General features: G+C 41.7%; 1 protein-coding gene across 1 annotated transcript in view; it reads left to right on the top strand.

The window, feature by feature from the left end:
• The window catches only part of PLCZ1 (phospholipase C zeta 1), a 29568-nt gene that overhangs the window by 2191 nt on the left and 3589 nt on the right, over positions 1 to 23788 (top strand). The window contains exons 2-6 of the mRNA XM_089689076.1: positions 4434 to 4635; positions 7984 to 8128; positions 9086 to 9238; positions 12502 to 12702; positions 20245 to 20389. Coding sequence (XP_089545202.1) covers positions 4451 to 4635; positions 7984 to 8128; positions 9086 to 9238; positions 12502 to 12702; positions 20245 to 20389 — 829 coding nt within the window. The 5' untranslated portion in view covers positions 4434 to 4450. The remainder of the gene's footprint in view (positions 1 to 4433; positions 4636 to 7983; positions 8129 to 9085; positions 9239 to 12501; positions 12703 to 20244; positions 20390 to 23788) is intronic.

Raw genomic sequence — 23788 nt, 5'->3', positions numbered from 1 at the left:
TCAGAAGAAGTAGCCAAATGTGTTTTGGGGTGTTATTCCACATATAGCCATGGCATACGTGAGCAATATATAATTTAAGTGACAACTTTGTGTAAAACAAAAAGAAAAAATTTTATTTTCCAAAAATTTGTGGCAAAAAAATAAAATCTTCCATGGACTCAACATGCCTCTCAGCAAATTCCTTGGGGTGTCTACTTTCCAAAAAGGGGTCATTTGGGAGGATTTTTAACCGCCCTGGCATTTTAACACCTGAAGAAATGTGATAGGCAATCAAAAAGTAAAAGCTACGTAAATTCCAATATATATACCAAAGTTTGTAGATGCTATAACTTTCACACAAACCAATTAGTTTACACGTATTGGGATTTCTTTTCACCAAAGACATGTAGCAGAATACATTTTGGCCTACATTTATGACTAACTTTGAGTATATCCCAATATATCCCAATTTTTTTTAACAGAAAGTAATTTTTTTTTCAATATTTTCGGTCTTTTTTCAATTATATCACAAAAAATAACCCAGTGGTGATAAAATACCACCAAAAGAAAGCTCTATTTGTGTGAAAAAAAGGACATACATTTTGTTTGGGTACAGCATTGCATGACTGCGCAATTATTAGTTGAAATAACGAAGTGTTGAATAGGAAAAAATGGCCTGGTCAAGAAGGGGGGTAAATCTTCTAGATTGAAAGTTGTTAAACGGTGAATATCTGCTGTAAGCTCCAAAAAGCTTAAAAACGTGAGTTTTCAGCATTTTTTAGCATTATTGCATTACCATTTAGTGGCGTTTTTTCACGTTTGCATTTTTTAGCGTTTTTTACCAAAAAAATTTTTTTGGGGTTAAAAAAAGTCCATAAGCGGTGTTTTTTTTTCCAGTCAAAAAATGCCCCTGCCAAAAAATGTTGATTACAGTCTATATGTGCATGGACACATAGGATAACATGCTGGGGGGGTTTACTGGCTGTAGAAAAAAATGTCAAAAGCCAAAACAGCAGCTGTAAAAATGTCCAGTGTGCATGAGGACTTAAAGAAGACCTCCAGGATAGGCAAAAACATAACCCATAAGTACATCCCCCACACACACAAAATACTAAACAGTTAATACAATTTTGAAAATCATTAATATTTAGGAGAAAAGTCTAATTGAATTTTCATGAGCTCACCTCTGTAATTTAAAAGATAACAGCATCTGCTCTGCCAAGGAGGAGGTGTAATAGCAGGGATTGCATCATATCCTCTCCTCATTCTGTGCAGTAAAAGTAAACTACAGTTCCCATCAACCACAGGGAATTGTAGTGAATGTGGGCGGGTACACTAGGCCTGTACATGTTGAATGTGGCTTGACTGCAAGTGAGGTAGAATTACATCACTGCTTCCTGGAGAAAGTACTACAGAAGGGAATTGCCAAAATCAGTGGCTGGAGGAATAGGAGGCAACACAGCCACTGGTCTTACAAACAGGAAACCAAAGAGAAATAACGGTTTGATTTGATAATGAATAGGCTATTTCAGAGCAACTACTGAGTGAATCAGAAGATGGATGATATATTCAGTAAAGGTAGGAAATCAGCAACAAGGACATGTACTGTAAATAAGTTTTTGCTTGGAATCCTGCTTTACGTTTTTTTCTAAAAAACAGTGAACTTAGCCTTTAAACATTTGCCTAATTTGACGCTTTGCTTTGATTGGCTCTTTGATATTTAGGAAAGAGTCAAGCACAGGAGGGACCATATCAACATGGACACCTTCAAGTCCATTTACAAGACCTTTATCTACAGGACAGAGTTTGTAGATTTATTTGAAAAATATTCCACCTCAGCCAGACTTCTCCCCTCCAATAAACTTCTAGAATTCCTTCAGACAGAGCTGCATGAGAGCTGTGTCAGCCAGCAGAGCGTGTCCATGCTGATACACAAATACGAGAAGAACCAGGAAGGTGAGGACCATTTAAAGACACTTTCTGGTATAAAATACAGAAAAATATATATATATATATATATATAGGGGGCACCATTGCTAACTGACTTGGTTAGTGAAGGTGCAGGCTCTGGGCTGTCATTCTTGCCCTTCAGGAGTCACCAACCTAGAACAAACATGCTAAGTGGCTGCACACTTGTTTTGAGGCTGTGAAACTAGCATAGGGGCGGTATCCCTGGAGCATGTACCTCTGAAAAGAAGTCAGTAATATCAACTATTGTATTTCTCTCCTGGCAGGGTCCTGTTAAACTGATTATGTTTTACAATTAGGTACACACCTATGCAAAGACTTTCTTGGGCCCTAAAAAGAAACTTATTTAGGACCCAAGAACCCAGCTCCTTTCTGAGTTATCTCCCACTCACCTCTGGATTCGGAAGCCCCAGGATGTAGAGTCAGGTCTGTGCTCTAAATCCCTGCCAACCTAACCTACAGTTTTGTCCAAAGGGTACACAGGGCATTTGCCTGGTGGGTCGGGGCCACTGTGCCACATGTCCTAACAAGAGCTGGCTGTCTAGGAAGGGCAGAGGGGGCTGCATATAGAGGAACCGACCTGTCCATTTCCCTCCTGCCACAACTGAATGCCCGCTACTCCTCCTGTCCCACTTGCAGGCATTCAGCAGCTGCAGGAGATAAATGAATTGGTTCCTCTATATGCCCCTCCTATCCATCTTCTTTCTGCTGCCTCCTGGCCCCTGTCTTCCCTCCTGATCCCCCTGTGCTCTCTCTGGGCCCCTGTGTGCTCTTTGTCAGGATGGAGAGCGAGGAAGGGCTGGTAAATATGTAATTTACCAGCCCCTTTCTTGTCTGAATGGACAGTCACTGATTGGTACCAATCACTGACTTTGTTCATTCATAACTGAGGCATAATAAACAATGTTCACTATACTTCAGTTTTTGCTTCAGTGTCCTCAATCTCCTTTCTCTGTCCCAAAGGTGAGATGTCAGGGGTCTTTTTAGACCCCTGATCTATCACCAAAGCCACCCAATGGGGCTCCTAAAAAAAGGGTAAAAAAAATAAAAATAAAATAAAATTATAAAAAATGCTAAAAAAAATAAAATAGAAAAATACTGACACCAGTGGCAGAACTACCTGGGTTTGAAAGGTCGCTCTTGCGATCGAGCTCTGGTGTTCCGCCATCTGGCTTCAAGAGAGTGGCCCCCGGGCTCAGGGCTACTCAGTCTGAAATTTGTGTCCCAGTCTGAGCCTGGAAGGTAGGCTTTACTTCAAGTTGTTCGTTAGTTCACCTATGCTTTGGGACAGCTCTGCACCATGTATGATATCCTGCAACATTTTGAAGATGTAGGGAAGGGACATCATGTGATCTCTCTGTAACACTTACCTCTAAGTGAGAACACCTCTTCTAGTTGGTTCGTGTTTAGTCCATAATTGGATTTTCACGTTCACAAACTTTTTCCATTACATTCATGTTATTTCATTTCAGAGGATTTGCTCTCTGTGACATCCAATAATATTACAAAACCAGAGACACTCTGAGGTTTCAGGAAAATAAGATCTGTACAATGTGACAATTTTTGGGATGAGCTGCCATTTACTGATAAATTCATCAATGTAGAGAAAAGATCTCTTGTTTGTGTCTGTTCACTTCCAGCACTGTTTCGATCACACCAAATTATTAGGCAGAAAACAAGATCACTTTGTATCAACATAAATCAATATTTTCTCTTAACACTGCAGCGACGGCGGTTATTGTGACAATTGTATTGTACAAGACATGAATAATGTATAATGCTCTATGCAGAGAAAACACCCCGAGAGAGAACTTCGCCGAGAACTTGTGAAATGATAAATTCAGCAGAAAACCAACTTTGGCCCCCTGTGAATCAGCTTCTTCAGGAGCCGTTTTATCCAATCCTGTATTTGCTTTAATGACCTAATCAAGTTTAGAGGATTCTGAAATAGAAGGGTTTCCTCTGAGCAGAACTGGGTGATTTAAATAGGATTGTAATGTATTTCCAGTAAGTTATTAGTATAGCATTTGCATGAAAGAAACTGACAAGACTTCCACATATTTACATTTTTGCTGTTACATATTTCCTTTATTATAGTTCATACACAGACTTGCAAAATACTGCCTCTAATGATCATCTGTATATTAGGGAATGTTATCACTGCTGAGATAAGCTCAGCTAGCTGTAGGGTGATTATAAACAGGTTAATATTTAGAAATTATACAAATGGTCACGGAGTGGGGCTCTGACTCTCCAGCTCGGTTTTTCCTTATTGTCGTTAGCCTAGTGTCATAGGTTTTAGAAAAAATATCTTTTTATGCCAAATGCACATTAAAAATAATAAGAACAAATTGTCACATAGAAGATTTATCAGGAAATATTCATATACTCAGTCATTGCGGAACTCTAGAAATATGGCTTTGTATTAATAAATCAGACTCTGATTACATCTCTTCCATTAATCTTGGATCTGTTCTGACTTCCAGCTCAAAGAAAGGAATGCATGACCTTTGATGGATTTGCCAGATTCATGAACTCAGAGGAGACTCACATCTTTCGCCGGGACTGTACTCAGACCTACCAGGACATGAACCAACCTCTAACCAACTACTTTATTTCAACCTCCCATAACACATATCTGCTCAGCGATCAGGTGGTAGGACAAAGCCATCTTTGGGCTTTTACCAAGTAAGTGGTTCCAGGTTCATGCTAGGTTCTTGTGCTAATGTATATAGAAAACCTAAACCCAGATACCATAGCCTAATGCCTGAGTGCAACTTAACCCCTAATCCAAACACCAAAATCCAACACTAGACGTCAACCTAACCCCTAACCCTAACATCAAAGTCTATCCCTAGAGTTCAACCTAAACCGTAACCCAAGCACCAAATCTGACCCTAGAATTCAACCTTACTCCTAACCCTAAAACCAAAGTCTAATCCTAAAATTCAACCTAGTCTCTAAGCTAAACACCAAGGTCTAACCCTTGAATTTACCTAACCACTAGCCTCAACTTTATAGGCTAACCCTTAAATTCAACCTACCCCATAACCCTAAAAAAGTCTAACCCTAGAACTCAAACTAAACCTGAACCTAAACAACAAAATCTAACACTAGAATTCAACCTAAACCCTAACCCTAACATCAAAGTCTAACCCTGGAATTCAACCCAAATACTAAAGTCTAACCCAAACACCATAACCTAACACTAAAATTCAACCTAACCCCTAAAATCAAAATCTAACCCTAGAATTCAATTTCACCCTACCACCAAAGTCTAATCCTTGAATTTAACCAAACCCCTAACTCTAACACAAAAGTCTAACACTAGAATCCAACCTAACCCTAACACCAAAGTCAAACCCTAGGATTCTACCTAAACCTTAACTCAAGTACCATATTCTAATCCTAGAGTGCAACCTAACCCCTAATCCAAATACCAAAATCTAACACTAGAATTCGACCTAACACTTAACCCAAATACCAAAGTCTCACCCTAGAACCCAGCCTAATCCTAACATCAAAGTATAATCCTTGAATTTAACCTAACCCTGTAATCCTAACACCACAGTCTAATCCTGGAGCCCAACCTAATTCTGAACCTAAATATCAAAGTCTAACTCCAGAGTTTAACCCAACTCCTAACCCAGAGACCAAAATTTAGAGTTGAATCCTGGAATTTAACCTAACCCTAAAGCCAATGCCAAAACCTAGAATTTAACCTAAACCTGAACCAAGATACCAAATTGTAATTCTAGAGTGCAACCTAACCCCTAATCCAAACACCAATATCTAACACTAGAATTCAACCTAACACTAGCAACAAACTCTAACCCTAGCATTCAACCTAACCCCTGATGAAAATACCAAAGTCTCACTGTAGAATTCAACCTAACCCTACCACCAAAGTCTAATCCTTAAATTTAACCAAACCTCTAACCCTAGCATAAAAGTATCAAACTAGAATCCATAACCCAAATTCCAAAGTCTAACCCTAAAATTCAAAATAACTCCTAAACCTAACACCAAACTCTAACCCTTGAATTTACCCTAACATCAAAGTTTAACTCTTGAATTCACCCTAACTCCATAACCCTCAATAATACTTCATAAGTCTAAGCCTAGATCTAAGCCTCTTCCTGAACCCTGAATACCAAAGTTTAACTTCCAAGTTTAACCTAACTCCCAACCCAAACACCAAAATTTAAAACAGGAAATCACCTTAACCCAAACACCAAAGTCAAACCCTGGAATTCAACCTAACCCTAACACCAAAGTCAAAACCTAGAGTTCAACCTAAACCTAAATCCAGATACCAAATTCTACCCCTAGAGTGCAACCTAACTCCTGATCTAAACACCGAAATCCAACACTAGAATTGAACCTAACCCCTAACCCAAATACCAAAGTTTCACCCTAGAATTCAACTTTACACTAACGCCAAAGTCTAATCCTTGAATTTAACCAATCCCCTAATTGAAACATAGAAGTCTAACACAAGAATCTAACCAAACCCTTAACTTAAACTCTAAAGTGTAGTATTATAATTCAAATTAATACCTAAGCCTAATATCAAACTCTAAAACTTGAATTTACCGTAACATCAAAGTCTTACCCTTTAAATCAACCTAATCCTATAACCCTAACACCAAATTCTAACCCTAAAACTCAGCCTAGTTTTGAACCTAAATGTCAAAGTCTAACTTCAGAGCTTAAACTAATGACGGGTACAGTGCGGTCGTCCAGTTCTGGGAGGGCATCATATGACGTCCTCTAAGAATGTGCCCCCTATGTGCCCCCAGCGGCGCGAACCCAGCACTCTCTGTGATTGCTGTGTCCTTTGGACACCGCTGTTCACATGACATGGTAAAAGGCCAATCATAGTGGCCTTTTACCATGTGATCAGCTGTGTCCAATCACAGCTGATCACCATGTAAATACACTTTCCAGTTATTGGTAGTACTCTCCTTACGCTGTCACAGCGTGAGGAAAGTACTGCTGATAACCGACAAGTCTGAAAGGAAATGTCTACGCTGATAATCAGTGCCCTGATTATTAGAGCAGCCCCAAAATTGCTCATCAGTGCCCTTTAGTGGGGTTTATTAGTTCCCACCAGTGCCACCTATCAGTACCCATCATTGCCACCTATCAGTGCCGCATATCAGTGCGGCCTCATCAGTGCCTCCTCATCAATGCCCACCAGAGCTGCCTCATCAGTGCTGCCTATTAGTGCCCATCAGTGCAGTCTATCAGTGCCCATTAGTGCAACCTCATTAACGCACTTTAGTAAAGGAGAAAAATTGCCTGTTTACAAAATTTTATAATAGAAACAAGAAAAACGTTTTTTTTTTTCAAAATTTCCAGTCTTTTTTCGTTTGTTTAGCAAAAAATAAAACACCCAGTGGTGATTAAATATTACCAAAAGAAAACTCTATTTGTGTGAAAACAATGATAAAACTTTCATATAGGTACAGTGTTACATGACCGTGCAATTGTCATTCAAAGTGTGATAAAACTGAAAAGTGGGGCAGCACAGTGGCTAAATGGTTAGCACTTCTGCCTGGCAGTACTAGGGTCATTGGTTCAAATCCTAGCCATGGCACCACCTGCCTGGAGTTTGCATGTTCTCCTTGTGACTGCGTGGGTTTCCTCCGGGTACTCCGGTTTTCCCCCAAGTGGGCAAGTGGTTAATCCCTACCTAGCGCCAACACAAATTCTAACCCTACAATTCAACTTAACTCCTAAACTTCAACCTAACTCCATATTTTAGCTCTTGTATTCACCCTTACCATAAACTCCAACTCCTATAATACACCAAAATCACTTACAGTTCAAGTCATATCTATTTTCTAATACTGTATATCGGCAACAAAAATTAATACAAAAAAATAAATTAAACAATACTGCAAGCCATCAACACTGAAACAAACAGTCTTATTTTTGGAACTGGAGGAGGGTGACATCCATGAAAATAAAATTACCAGCAACCAGATATTGTCATCATGGCTAATGGCTCCCACTGCCTTTCTCTTCCAGTGCTCTGTTGCGTGGTAGTCGCTGTGTGGAGCTTGATTGCTTTGATGGAGCCAATGATGAACCAGTAGTCTATCACGGACGAACATTTACCAGCAAAATTCTCTTTAAATCCGTCGTCTATGTCATTGACAAGCATGCCTTTACAGTAAGTCTGTTGAAGGGGAAAACACAATAAAAAAATGTATTATTATTGCTAAAGCTGAAGTGTAATTTAGTTTGAACTTTGCTGTTGTCTCTGGACAGTTCCTCTCCTCTGAAATCTCACCTGAAGTTAAAACTGTGTTAACAATGCAGAACCTCCTTAGCCCAAGCTTTCCCTGGAGTCACAGAAATGCAGTCAGAAAGACAATGTCTTTCCAATGTCCTCCATCTTCATATTCTCTCTGGTCAGGTATAACCCCCTTCTGGTCAGAATTCCCCCCTCCCCCGATCTAATATGCCCCCTCTCTGGTCAGTCATGGCTTTTTAGAAGAACATGCCTACCTGGGTAAGGCACACTCCTTCTTTGTTCTGACACAACCTCTCCCTTCCTTTACAGTACATGATTGAGGTATTGCAGGATATTACTGCTGCCATTACTTTAAAAAGCCCTACCAAAATTACTTGTAACCCATACTTAAACTAACTACAGTCTTTCTTTTTGGAGTTGAAAAAGGTTGTAGCAGCCATTTTTAAAAAATACAACTTTATCACAAAAAATACATCTTTAAAATGTCCAAACATCAATGACCACAGTAACTAACTTTCTTAAAGTCTTGGGTCTTTGAAGGCAACTTGTACTTGACCATCTGTGTCTACCACAAAACATCAGTCTTACATCATAACATGTGGGGTACAGGACTATAAAGTGAACAAATGGGCTTTAATTGTACTTAATCATGGTAAGGATTTTTGTGATTCATACTTGTTGTAGATCTCTCTTATAACAGAAGCAATTCCATTGTTGCTGTATCCAAAGTGTTTCTTTAGACATGTCTGACACAGATCGGTACTGGTGATGTTCCCCAGCTCAAAATTCTGCTGACAGGCGGCTCATTAATCATGAAAATAAATGTTTCTTGTCTCTCACATCCCAATTCAACTTACCATCTTTTTTCATCAGACATCGCAGTATCCACTGGTGTTGTCCCTGGAGGACCATTGTTCCTGCCGGCAGCAGGAAGTCCTTGCCAATCACTTAATCACTATCCTTGGAGACAAACTGCTCAGAGCCGACATTACTGATCTATCAACTGAAGTCCTGCCGTCCCCCGAGGTGAGTGACGTACAGAAGACGTCATACATGTAAGAGGCACAAAGTTGTAATACCACCGCCCACTGTAATTGTTTGGCAGGTGATGGTCATTAGCTGGCACCACGAACTGCAAACATTTTTGCAAAAAATATGAAATATCTTTATATAAAACAGAGGTTCAGCCCTCACTTCCCACAATTAGGTCACTTTACTGTAAGGATCATTTTTTAATGTCAAGTGACTGCCCCCGTCAGCTCTCATTGGCTTTCACTGGTGAAAAAAATATTTGGTATAGGTAAGTGTCTGAATGGGAAATATGATGGTTTTTGGTCAGTTTTAAAATAAGAAATTAGAATTTTTAGGTTTATAAACCGATTTATGTCTTCTTTTATCAACATTGGGGGAGATTTACTAAAACTGGTGCACTCAGAATATGGTACAGCTGTGCATGATAGCCAATCAGCTTCTAACTTCAACTTGTTCAATTAAACTTTGACAATAAAACCTGGAAGTTGATTGGTTTCTACTCAGAGCTGCACCAGATTTTGCACCATGCAGTTTTAGTAAATAACCCATTCTGTGTTTTTTACACACAAACATACATTTCATAATGTTGCATAATGTTTCTTGCACGATTCTGATATTAAATAAGGTTCCTGAAAGCCTAAGGAGAGACCACAGCACCATTTGCTGCTGTTCTGTGAAATTTGGAGGCTAGGACTTCTGGTAACTCAGATAACATCAGCTGTGTGTGTAGTTTAAGCTCTCCTCACAGCAGAGGCTATTCACAGTAAAGTAGTAAAAGCAACTTAAAAAAGGAGCAGAGCAGTCCGGAGATCTGCCTACTGGAAGTTAATGATAATGTCTCATCCTGACCCTGCTAAAAAGATTTATTTAGTGTCAGGCAGAGATCTCCTTCAGAGCTGATTCACACATGTGTGGTGCGGATTGAAATCGGGTTTCACAGCTAATTGATACAATAGTTGTTCAGTGGTTCATGTCAGGTTTACATTAGGGAAAATAGAAACAACACCTCCTGTGCTCAGGGACCCAGATCAAGGGTGGGTGGGTGGGTGGATGGACCACTTATGGACGTTCGTCCACCAATGGATCAAAAGTTGTGCAGCTCTTAACAAGGCTAGGGAAGCCCGACCAGTACTACAAAAAAACAAAAAAGAAAGCGCACCAACCTTGCGCATTACCTCACTACAAAACTTGATTTTAATGAAATGAGATATATACTCACAAACGAAGCAGCAAAACAAATGTGCAAGATCCCCAAAGGGAGACTCTCAAAAGCTCAGAGCTCTGAAGAAGAAGGGACCCCCTTCGAAATGCGTCAGTGGAACTTTTGAGAGTCTCCCTCCTTGATGTGACTCACACAGGTCTTGCACATTAATGCTCCTTTGAGGATCTTGCACACTTGTTTTACTGCTTCGTTTGTGAGTATATATCTCATTTCAATAAAATCAAGTTTTGTATTGAGGTAATGCACAAGGTTGGTGCGCTTTCTTTTTGTTTTACTTTGCAGGTTTACATCAGGTTCAGGACAGGATTAGGTCAGGATTTTATCCTGTTCCCACAAATGCGGATTCCCATAGACGTCAATGGCATGTAATCCGCACCTGAACCTGAAGGCACTACTCAGGAATTGTACATGACTATTTTTCAAATCACGCTGAATCCACACCGGCCGTGCACCGGACATATGTGAACAGGCACCATAGGAACCAATGTTATTTCTCATGTCATGCGGATTGGTTCAAACCTCATCCAAACCACATATGCGAACAACACTCAAAGAAAGCAACTTCATTTACAACACATTGTTACATTTTCTTTCCTATCAGAGAAGAATCTGATGTTAACTGGAGACTAAAAACTTTCACCACAGTTAAAATAAAAAATGACGCTTAAAAATATCATATAGTAAAAGTAAAGTATATATTCACCTCAGTGTCCTACTCCTATACCAGCGCCACCTACGGTAATATTACATAACACAGTGACATGTGGCTGCAAGAGATTATAAAAAACTCTGAATAAGGTGAATCTACAGCTAACCGATTCGTTTTCTGGAGTTGTCCCTTAACACTAAACAGCATTTTGGGGAGGAAATCTGCAGTCGTTTTTGGCCAAAGATGCCGGACAAGCTGTAAATTGGATTCCTGAGAGGTGATATCACAGTGAGAGAGGCTGTCATGTCTGCCTGCAGTACTGACATGCCTGTCCTTGCTGCAAAGAGTCCTCAATCAGAGATCATCTACATTGTTATTTCTTTCACCAGTAGAGTAGGGATAGAAGAGACTGTAATGTGGTCTTAGTCTCCAGCATCCACCCAACAACAAAATGTCCGTTCTGGGTGGAGATAACTATGTTTGTTGACCAATGCTGAAGTTAATGTTGGAGTGTAGGTGTCACACACAATTCTTGCCATCTATTATGGGGGAAGCAATGCTGGAAGTGTTCATCTCCCAGCACTGACGGACTCTCTGCTTCCATCCTGATGACTTCTTGGCCCTCTCCGAGTAATTAGTTGCTCCACCTGCAGCTGACAGATATCCGCTGTCTGGAGAGCGATAATCTCCCTCCACACTTATCTTTGCCACTTCACTCCTGAGTGCGCTCATTGTATGTGGAGGGCCAGTAATTTACATTCAGCACACTGACAGGAGCCTGCATACAATATTCCCAGCAATTCACTTCACTGACTGAGCGAAAGGCTTGCTAAAACAATAAGCCAATTCAGTTTTGGGAGGAACAATCTGCTCAGTTCCTAAATCAGAACACCACCAAGTACTAACTGCACCTAAAATAGTTGCAAAACAGAACCCTGACCATCAAAATTCTAGAAGAAAATAGAATCCATCTGATGATACCCATAGGCCAGGCACACCTATAATATATATTAATTTTCCCTTCAATGTGGCCAATAAGGCCTGCTTAAGGAAGGAAATGTTTGGCTCTCATGATGCAATAGCACCCTTCCTATCCAGCTGTATGTATGACGAGCTGCCAGGTGGCAGGTTATAGTGGAGGGCAGTCACATGCATACATAATTTGTGAGGGTGTTGGGTTCTGGAATGCATAATAGTTGTTACACTGCACAGAGAGGGAGGCAGAGTGGAAAATGGTTGTATTTAGTATTCAACATAATATAATCTTTTACTATTGGAGTATAGTTTCTCTTTAACTTCTGAGGAGTCAATAAGCCTCTCCCCTGCGGAACTCTGAGTTCCACCCATCAGCATCTCTGATTATTACCAACTTTTCTTTTGCTTTAGGATCTTAAAGGTAAAATATTAATAAAACACAAAAAGAATGAGCCAGCGCAGATTCCCAGCCCTGTACTCAGTGTACAGGCGACTGGAGAAAAGGATGAGGAAGAATCCACTGATGAGGAGTCTGAGGATGAAGAACCAACTGGAAGTCATTTCAGATTCAGGCTGAATCAGCAGAAGAGACGTCTGAGATCCAGACAGCAGGTATAACAGCAGCCATTGGCAAACTGCATCTCATACACAAGGCGTCATTATGTTGCCCACCAGCTGGCCCAACCTTTTTATTATTCGCCATACACAAAGCATGCAATTGCACACATGAAGCAGTGTGAATCGACCTTTACACAATGGAATGGGGGAGATTTACCAAAACTAGTGCACTCAGAATTTGGTGCAGCTGTGCATGGGAGCTTCCAACTTCAGCTTGTTCAATTAGGATTTGGCAATAAAACCTGGAAGCTGATTGGTTTCTATGCACCAGATTTTACTCTCTCTAGTTTTAGTAAATAACCCCAGTGTGTCATATACTGTAGGTTGCACTGGAGATATTTAGGTGGTTTCCGTGATGTATTGGGTTCTGAATGTTGTCCAGTAATTTTCATTTTCTTTTATTACAAATATTGGGAAAATACCTTCTTACACTTGCCCTATATAGATGCACCACATGGGCAAAAAAAAATGGCTGGTTTGAATGGAAGCTATGACGTTTTAAAAGTGAAATTTTATATATTTTATATATATATATACATACAGTGGGGCAAAAAAGTATTTAGTCAGCCACCAATTGTGCAAGTTCTCCCATTTAAAAAGATGAGAGAGGCCTGTAATTGGCATCATAGGTAGACCTCAACTATGAGAGACAAAATGAGAAAAAAAATCCAGACAATCACATTGGCTGATTTGGAAAGAATTTATTTGCAAATTATGGTGGAAAATAAGTATTTGGTCAATATCAAAAGTTCATCTCAATACTTTGTAATATATCCTTTGTTGGCAATGACAGAGATCAAACGTTTCCTGTAAGTCTTCACAAGGTTGGCACACACTGTTGCTGGTATGTTGGCCCATTCCTCCATGCAGATCTCCTCTAGAGCAGTGATGTTTTGGGGCTGTCGCTGGGCAACACGGACTTTCAACTCCCTCCAAAGGTTTTCTATGGGGTTGAGATCTGGAGACTGGCTAGGCCACTCCAGGACCTTGAAATGCTTCTTACGAAGCCACTCCTTTGTTGCCCGGGCAGTATGTTTGGGATCATTGTCATGTTGGAAGACCCAGCCACGTTTCACCTTCAATGCCCTTGCTGATGGAAGGAGGTTTGCACTCAAAATCTCATGATACATGGCCCCATTCATTCTGCCCTGTACATGGATCAGTCGTCCTGGTCCCTTTGTGGAGAAACAGCCCCAAAGCATGATGTTGCCACCCCCATGCTTCACAGTAGGTATGGTGTTGTTTGGATGCAACTCAGCATTCTCTCTCCTCCAAACACGATGAGTTGTGTCTCTACCAAACCGTTCTATTTTGGTTTCATCTGACCATATGACATTCTCCCAATCCTCTTCTGGATCATCCAAATGCTCTCTAGCAAACTTCAGACGGGCCCGGACATGTACTGGCTTAAGCAGGGGGACACGTCTGGCACTGCAGGATCTGAGTCCCTGGCGGCGTAGTGTGTTACTGATGGTAGCCTTTGTTACATTGGTCCCAGCTCTCTGCAGGTCATTCACTAGGTCCCCCCGTGTGGTCCTGGGATTTTTGCTCACCGTTCTTGTGATCATTTTGACCCCACGGGGTGAGATCTTGCGTGGAGCCCCAGATCGAGGGAGATTACACTGTTCAACAAATTTTTATTTTTTGCCAGTTTTGGAAACAAAAGGATCCATTTCTTAATGAATTTCACATTCTGAGTTCAAATATAACAATGAAATTTGTCAATTGGCTCTAGTTTTTCTGTAAACGGAAAGTTTTCTACTATAGGTGTAATGACTACATAATGCACAATAATTATATAGAGAGATGTCTTTCCACAAATATAAAGCAAGTGATATTGACTACATAACAAAGCCTAAATGGCATAATATATTGCATAGGATTACCAAGAAAAATTATAGCCATAAGCTAAGTTGAATCATTTTAATACTTAGGATTCTCACTAGTTTTGTCTTCAGTTTGTGTCGGTTTTGCTTCTCTTGGCTTTTCTCTTGTATTCGAGGAAAGGGCTCTCTCTTACAACTGCACGTGACTACACGCTTCAGGTTCTTCCTCACTTGACTCAACCACGAAGGATTCTGGTGCTTTAGGAATTGGTAGCCCCTCTCCATGAGGAACTGGACGTATTGCCGATGGAATATTTGGATAGTGCACAGATAACTTTTTCTTCTTATTTAGCCCTTTTACAATTGGAGGCACCATACAAAAGTAACAATTACTAACATGATCTGTTGGCTCTCTCCAAATCATTGGCACAGCGAAAGGCATAGATGCCTTTTTTCCATTCAACCATTGCTCCAGTGCCGTCCCACAAGAATTGCAGCATATATGTGGTGCCCAGCTCTTGTCCTGGTCTCCTATCTTGCAGCCAAAATACAAGTTGTAGGCTTTCTTAATCATTCCTGTTATCCTCCTTTTTTGTGAGATAAAAGTTATTTCACCGCAGATATAGCAGAAATTATCTGCTTTACTCACACAAGTTCGAGGCATTACTGAGTAGCCTATATAAGCATAAAACGAAATGTAAAGACGCTGTCGAACTACAATCAGCTACAGATACTGCAGCTTTTATGCAGTGAAGTGATGCAATTAAAGGCTAATATTGCATCATCTCAGTATACATGCAATTTTCTATTGGTCACCAGTATCAATTGCGCAATATGCAGCTGAAGTTGCATCATAATTTTGAATGGCTTACGTCATTAGATGGGTGAATATATCATGGAAACTAGAGCCAATCAACATTTTTTAGGGTCATTTTCGTTTTCAGCACCCCAAAATTATGTAAGATTAGCTAATTTTATGCCCAAAACTTTTTACCTGTTGAACAGTGTTATCAGTGGTCTTGTATGTCTTCCATTTTCTAATTATTGCTCCCACAGTTGATTTGTTCACACCAAGCTGCTTGCCTATTGCAGATTCAGTCTTCCCAGCATGGTGCAGGTCTACAATTTTGTTTCTGGTGTCCTTTGACAGCTCTTTGGTCTTCACCATAGTGGAGTTTGGAGTGTGACTGTTTGAGGTTGTGGACAGGTGTCTTTTATACTGATAACAAGTTCAAACAGGTGCCATTGATACAGGTAATCAGTGCAGGACAGAGGAGCCTCTTAAAGAAGAAGGTACAGGTCTGTGAGAGCCAGAAATCTTGCTTGTTTGTAGGTGACCAAATACTTATTTTCCACCATAATTTGCAAATAAATTCTTTCCAAATCAGCCAATGTGATTGTCTGGATTTGTTTTCTCATTTTGTCTCTCATAGTTGAGGTCTACCTATGATGCCAATTACAGGCCTCTCTCATCTTTTTAAGTGGGAGAACTTGCACAATTGGTGGCTGACTAAATAATTTTTTGCCCCACTGTATATACAGTACACATGTAGGGGTTTATTTACTAAAGTTGGAGAATGCACAATCAGGTGACACTTCTGCATAGAAACCAATCAGCTTCCAGGTTTTGTTGCCATATAAGCTTAATTGAGCAAGCTGAAGTTAGAAGGTGATTTACTACCATGCACAGCTGCACCAGATTTAGTAAATCCCCCCCACAGTGTGTGTGTATGTATATGTGTGGTATATGTGTGTTTATGATCTTTGTTTTATGAAAATATACAGAACAATGATCATACAGGATACCCACAGTGTATTGGGTCTCAGTATAGCAGATTCTGCTCCCTTTCTGACAGTCTGTCTCTGATTGAAGCTTTGAACTGAGTCATCGGTAGTAGGAATAGTCACTTCTTTGGAAGGGAAGGAGTCACTGATGTGGAGGGGAAAGGGGTCTCTGTGCTGGAGGGGACTCACCCCTCTGGTGGGGAATAGGGTTACTACTCTGGAGGGGCCACTCCTCTGAACAGGAAGAAGTCACTGCTTAGTGTTGGGAAGAGTCACTGCTCAAGGGGGTGTTACTGCTCCAGAACTGGAGGAGTCACTGTTCTGGAGGGGGTCATTACACTGGAGGAAGAGGGGTGACTTCTATAGAGGGGGATTGGGGTTACTGCTCTGGGTTACACTCTTAACCTTCCTGAAGGAAAGATTCTGGGATTGTTCCTTCCATCATCTGCAATATACAGTCACAGCAAGATTGCACAGTAACCATGAGATGGAATATCTCTGTGAATTCTAATCAAATCTCTATTTCTATCCCTCCTCTGTCTCTCGCTCCTCGTCCAGATAATCCGGTAATTGAATATAATTTCTGGGCTGCTGTCATATTAATGTGTTTGCATTTAAAAATAAACAACTCAGGGCCACCAGGAGTCCTGCGGAGCCTCTTTATCATCCTGGCAGTTTAATTCTGTCTACAAAAAGCACAGAAAAGGCAGATTGGGGTGTTAAAAATGTCACTTTCTTCCCAAATGTAATTATGTGCAGAAGCCCTAATGTCAGGGCATAATACTAATTACACTTGTGACACATAATAAATATATATTCATATGTAGGAAGTCCCCTGATAGGTTTGTAGGACAGGTGGGATTCGGGAATGGCGGTGGGGCACTCTCATGGCTTGGCTTTGCCTATTGCTCACCTTGCTTACATACTCATCTGCAGCGGCACAATAACACAGCTGGGATGTGGTTTCTCTCCCTCCCCATCAGTGCTGCCCGCTGAGTCTCTGTTGGCCTGTCAGTGCCTGCTTAGTCTGTGACTACACACTTAGCAGACTTCAATGATTGACACTTCACTTACAACTGATTTGTTGGATATTGCTAAACCTTTTGAGGAGGTGGAAGGCATACAGACAAGTTCATTGAATAATCTTAAAGTGTTGGTAGTAGACGGTGAACACTCTGCTCTTATATAAACCTAGATCCTACATCCCATATTGCACGTCATGGAGTTAATGCACCTCCACTGGTTACATATAATGTTAGCTATTCCAAGTCCTCACTAGTCTTAATAGCCACACTGACAAATGGAAATCTTGTAGTGAATGATGTGTCCCAGGGGGACAATGTTCTTTAAGAAGATCCTGAAAAAGAAGTATGGAAATGCTCAGAAGGGATGTGTAGAGGTTTTATACAGGTTCTCTTTATTATAGTCAGAAAATGTGTTTTAAAATATTTGTCTTCTTTTTTTTTAGTTAGGTAAATATTAAATAATACATAGGAATATTTTGTACTCTTACATTCACCCAGCAGGTGTAGCTTTCAGCTCCCTTTCATATGTTTTCCAAGCTCTCCTTAGATCCTGTTGTGTACAGAGCTCAGTAGCTGTACACACTGGTGAATAAATCAAGCAGTGACACCTTTTCCACAGCAGTGTTCCCTTGCCCTCCCGTCTCCCTCCCATCATATGGCTCTGTCTGAAGTTTCAATCAAAAACAGAGTGGCAGCAAGCAGGGCCGGTGCTAGACTATTTTGCACCCTAGGCAAGACCAGCTACTTGCTCCCCCCCCCCCAAAAAAAATAAACCTAAAAACAGTAGAAAATATTAAATCAACAAAACTAAAAACTGCTACATTTCTTTTAATTGTAAAAATACGTGCCATAAGACGCCATCAGCATCAATATTAGAGTCAAAATCATTGTCACAGATGGACTGTGTCTGTGGGGCTGGCAGTGGCAGGGTGACAGTTGCAGTGAGTGGAAGATGATGGATCCACACTCTGACAGATCCCAGGCTGGAATTCTCCACGCAATGGGGGGGGGGGGGGGGACATTGGGACAGCATGCAGCCCAGCCCTCACACACACACAGAGAACACCTGAACTGAGCGATCCCACACAGATATGACACAACACACCACCAACACTGACACAGATCAGCAGGCACTAGAAGAGCAGGCTTTGGAATTGTAATGATGTCATCACTCATTGCCACATTGCACATGTGATGGCCGGCAGTCCGGGTCATGCGTACACAGACACGAGACATCAGAGGCAGACATTACCTTCCTCCGCAGGTGCAGTTCTACCTCCACTGATGAATGGGAAGAGAAGGGCTGGAACTCCACAGTGATCAGCAGCCGCTAGCCAGCTTGCAGTAAGGGACTGAATCTGAGAGGAACACTGGAAAAAGCAGCAGCTCAGCTGCTACACTGGCCCCAGACACCCGGCATCTTCCTCTGTCCTTTCTTCCTCCTCTCTGTTACCCCTCCCTCATCTGATGGATCATTCATGCTGTAGCGGCATCCTACACAGAGAAAGTGCTGGCCTGTGCTGTGCCTAGGCACCCCTAGGTGGCAGTGCGCCCTAGGCGGCTGCCTAGTTTGCCTAGTGGAAGCACCGACCCTGGCTGCAATGACATTTCTACTGCTGTGCTATCTCTGTAGATATCCGTTGGTGCTCAGGGAATCCTATGTCATGCGATAGATGTGTATTTATAGATACATTATATATACTCTATATAGTACAAAATATTATTTTAATTAAAAATTAAAACATTCAAAAATTAAGAGCAAAAGTGATAACAAGCTTAACCCCAAATTATAATAACCATTTAAATATGAGTGTATTGTTAGGGGCCCTTACAGAGGCCTCATATACAGTTAGATGGAGATGCAAAAAAACATAAAAATGCCAAGAGATGCCTCAGAGGTCAACTGATCTACAATGGACACATCTCCTACATAAGCGGGTGCAACACTCACTGTGAGGAACCCGAGTCTGCTGACACAGGATAACAGTATCTAGGAACAATCTTCAGTTTCTGACACCATGTCAAAGCCCAACTCCAGCCAAATGTTTTTTGGGTTTTTTTAGCCTCAGATAGACTGAGGAAGGGTAAAAAAAAACTTTTAGCAGATTTTTTAAATGATGTCCATGACCACATTGGGGAGAGTCTACCTCACTTTCTGTTCCTGTGGCAACATGACAAGAAATTAATGGAGATGTCGTTACTGGGATAGGAAGCAACAGGCAGTAGGAATAATTTGACAAGCTCCAACACCATTTTTCTGAGAATGAACAGTTTTGTTGCAGTCTGTGTTGCCAATTAAAGAGATTTCCAATCACTTCAAGACTTGAATCTTCTCAGGGAAAACACCGACAGCAAGTGTCCCTTCCACACTATATACCATACATTTTTGGTGGAATTGGACCTTAATATTTCTCTCAAAATGATTGTCCACTTCTCTCCACAGAATACAGAACCTTCTAATCAGCATGTATGGGCCAGGGTGAGAGGTTACAGCTGGTGAGGATGTATCCTATCGCCTCTGGTTGTTCTTGGAGATACATCTGTCTGTGTGTATCTGGATTTAGACTCATTTTGGCTACAAAGTGTCATGACTTTGACTGATCCCTCACTAAGCCCCTCCCCACACCCTATCAATGTACCCAAAATGCTATTCTGTGACCCGTTATAGGTCTGAAGTGTCCCAGATATCCTTGCCTCATATCCTGATATCTGATCAGGTTTTTTCATAGACAATGAAGTGTAGATATCTGCTGAGCTCAGTTTACATAATGCCGTGTGTACACTGACTAGTGATGGCCCTTTTTAATGCATCAGGGTTATCTATAGAAGTGTACCTTATGGTAATTTATAATCACGAGTCATTATCAGTTATTGATCAATTTGTTTTTTTCCTGTACCAGCAGATCATACCAGAGCTGTCAGATCTAATCATTTACACCATATCGAAGAACTTTGTCAGTTTCCAGCATTCCCAAGCCACACAGAAATTCTATGAAAATAATTCATTGTCCGAGAGAGAAGCGCAGCGGCTGGTCCGGCACTCAGGTACTCTGGGGAGATGACAAAGGGACTATGGCATATGAAGAGTCAGCTATGTGAGGTCCCTGACAACCAAGCTGGTTTATTCATTAATATTTTGCTGTGGGCAGCAGTGAAAGTCTTCTGTCGATCGATTCTTTTAGTTTTCAAGGTTTTTTGTAGTTTCAAAAAAGGATGAATATTTTACACATGATTTCGGGTCATGGCAGACTCCATGCATAAAATAAATAGAATTAAATTTTCATGGCAGCTCAGAGGATGAGATTCTGGCAAGTCGCCAGTCCAATCTGGATTTGACTCTCTGCTGTTTCATCTCTTGTGCTATAAAATGAAAACGTAAATGATAATAGACTATGTTGCTAACAGGGGTACTGAGGGTACAGGGATGAGAGATGCCGGTTGACATACAAGGTGTCGCCGTCTGATGCTCATGCTCGGAAATCAACCAGCACACTGGCAGATTGTTGAGAAAATCCCAAGACCCCCCGCTGTACAACAGCACATGCAGTGTAATATCCTATGGCTACCACCAGATGTCAAGGATGCAAGCCTATGGCCACTAGCTAACCGAGGCCAGGGCCTTGCTTGGTATAAAAGGAAATGGCAGGGAAGGCATGCTTTGGACAGGTAAATCCAGCTGTGAAACTATTGTCACAGCCTGCAATACCACTGGTTTTCACTAGTGGGAGCCACCACTTTACTCAGATCTAGCTGGCTGGCCACAAATCGTACATGCAATCTGGTGTACTGTAAGGGTTGAGGAGAAGTCTAGAAATTAGCCCACACCTCTGGTATTCAACAAGCTACCCTGCAAATTAGAATCCTTGTGTTATTCACATTTCCCACACACACACAGAATGCGATAGCTTACCACCACCTAGCAGTTTGTCAGCTGACTGTTCTGCTAGGCAACCATACACAGGCACAGATCTCTGTCTGGCAGATCTGGTAATTTAGACACACTAGCACTTAATCTGCATGCCATCTGAAAACACAGTGCAATTGCATACAGATTAACAAGGAGTTTAGACCAAGCATACAGACATTGGTAACACAATGCAACAATCTCTCTAGGAATATGAGTCTAAAGCTGGTCATACACTGCTCAAAAATCTGACAGCAGCATCCACCTCTATCAGAATACACTGATCAGTAGCCTCAACTGATTAGCTGTAGCTGCTGATCAAGGAAAATTCCCCAACACCTCCCTTCAACAGAAATCTGTCAAGCAACTACATTCTGTCAAGCAGAGATGACCGTACCACACAATGATCAAAATTCAAAACTTTTCATTGATCAGCAGCTGCAGCCAATCAGCTGATCAGTGTATTCTGACAGAGATGGGTGCTGCTCTCAGAATACAGTGTCTCAGTGGAAAGGGGGGATTCCCCCCCCAGTACAGTAAAGTAAATATTAATCCCCATAACATAGACTCCTGAGTACTAACACCCACCCCCCAGTACAAACCCCTCAGTGTAGACTACCCTCCTAACATTCTTATATCCCCCTCCCAGCCCTCCCTCCCCAGTACAGACTATCTCCATACCCCCCATACCCCTCCTCAGTGCAGAGACCCTCCCATCCACCCCAAGTACAGACCCTCCCCCATAACTCTCCCCCCAAGTACAGACCCTTAGTACAGACATCCCTATCCCTCCAAGTTCAGACCCTCAGTACAGACACCCCCCCCCATACCCACTCCCCCCCCCAAGTATAGACCCTAAGTAGAGACACCGCTTCCTCCCCAAGTATAGACCCTCACTAGAGAAACCTCCATCCTCCCCCAAGTACAGACCCTCATTAGAGAAGTCCCTATACCCCCTAAGTACAGACCCTCAGCACAGACACCCCCTGTACCCTCCTTGTGTACAGACCCTTATTAGAGACATCACTATACCCCCTAAGTACAGACCCTCAGCACAGACACCCCCTATACCCTCCTTCTGTACAGACCCTTATTACAGATTTTCCTCTCACTCACTAGACAGGGCACGACAGGGGACATCCCCTCACTCTGTGTGTAGTAAATGGGGCTCATATATACACTGCTCAAAAAAATTAAAGGAACTCTATACTGATATGGACTAGGTAATGTGTTATGAACGTAAGGATGCCCCATCGTTTGATGGAAATTAAAATTATCAGCCTACAGAGGACTGAATTCAAAGACACCCCAAAAATTAAAGTGAAAAAATGATGCAGCAGGCTAGTCCATTTTGCTGAAATCTCATTACAGAAACTCAAAATAGTACTCAGTAGTTTGTTTGGCCCCTGCGTGCTTGTATGCATGCCTGACAATGTCGGGGCATGCTCCTAATGAGACGACAAATGGTGTCCTGGGGTATTTCCTCCCAGATCTGGACCAGGACATCACTGAGCTCCTGGACAGTCTGAGGTGCAACCTGGCAGCATTGGATGGACCGAAACATGACATCCCAGAGGTGTTCTATAGGATTTAGGTCAGGCGAGCGTGGGGGGTCTTTCAATGGTATCAATTCCTGCATCCTCCAGGAACTGCCTGCATACTGTCGCCACATGAGACCGTGCATTGTCGTGCACCAGGAGGAACCCAGTGTGACATAAATGTAAGAGTAGGGTAGTTGAGATGTGATGTGATCTTTGTGATGTAGAAATATGTAATTGTAGATGTAGCCTAAAGTGTGTCCAATCACAATGAATTATTTTCATCTCTCTGCAACCAATATTTTAGCTTTTATGGGAAATGAAACAGATTCCTCAAATCTGTGGATATAACTCAAAGCCAGCAGACCTTTTGGAGCCTTCTCCTGGTCTCCTGCTGACTCTTGTAGCCGAAATGACTAGGATTCTTCTTTTAGGTTCAAGAAGGTGGCAAAACCTGACTACATAGTTGAGAACATTTTATTGGCATCTAGGTGACACCTCTAGCCTAGAAGCTGATTACATCACATCTCAACTACCCTACTCTGACATTTATGTTACACCCAGGACCCACTGCACCAGCGTAGGGTTTGACAATGGGTCCAAGGATTTCATCCTGATACCTAATGGCAGTCAGGGTGCCATTGTCTAGCCTGTAGAGGTCTGCACATCCCTCCATGGATATGCCTCCCCAGACCATCCCTGACCCACCACCAAAACAGTCATGCTGAATGATGTTACAGGCAGCATAACGTTCTCCTCAGCTTCTCCAGACCCTTTCACTTCTGCCACATGTGCTCAGGGTGAACCTGCTCTCATCTGTGAAAAGCACAGGTCGCAAGTGGCGAATCTGCCAATTCTGGTGTTTAATGACAATTCCCTTGTTTCCTCCTCCCATGCCACCTCCAGGACTTCTCCAGAGCCTCCCCATCCTCTGGAACTCTCTACCCCAATCTATCCGACTACTGCCTACTCTGCTTACGTTTAGGCAAGCTCTAAAAACCT

This window comes from Staurois parvus, unplaced genomic scaffold (assembly GCF_062004578.1).
Source record: "Staurois parvus isolate SC_StPar_1 unplaced genomic scaffold, SC_StPar_1.0 ptg000469l, whole genome shotgun sequence".
Classification (NCBI taxonomy): Eukaryota; Metazoa; Chordata; class Amphibia; order Anura; family Ranidae; genus Staurois; species Staurois parvus.
The sequence above is the reverse complement of the archived record's forward strand: the minus strand, read 5'-3'. Positions and strand labels throughout refer to the sequence as shown.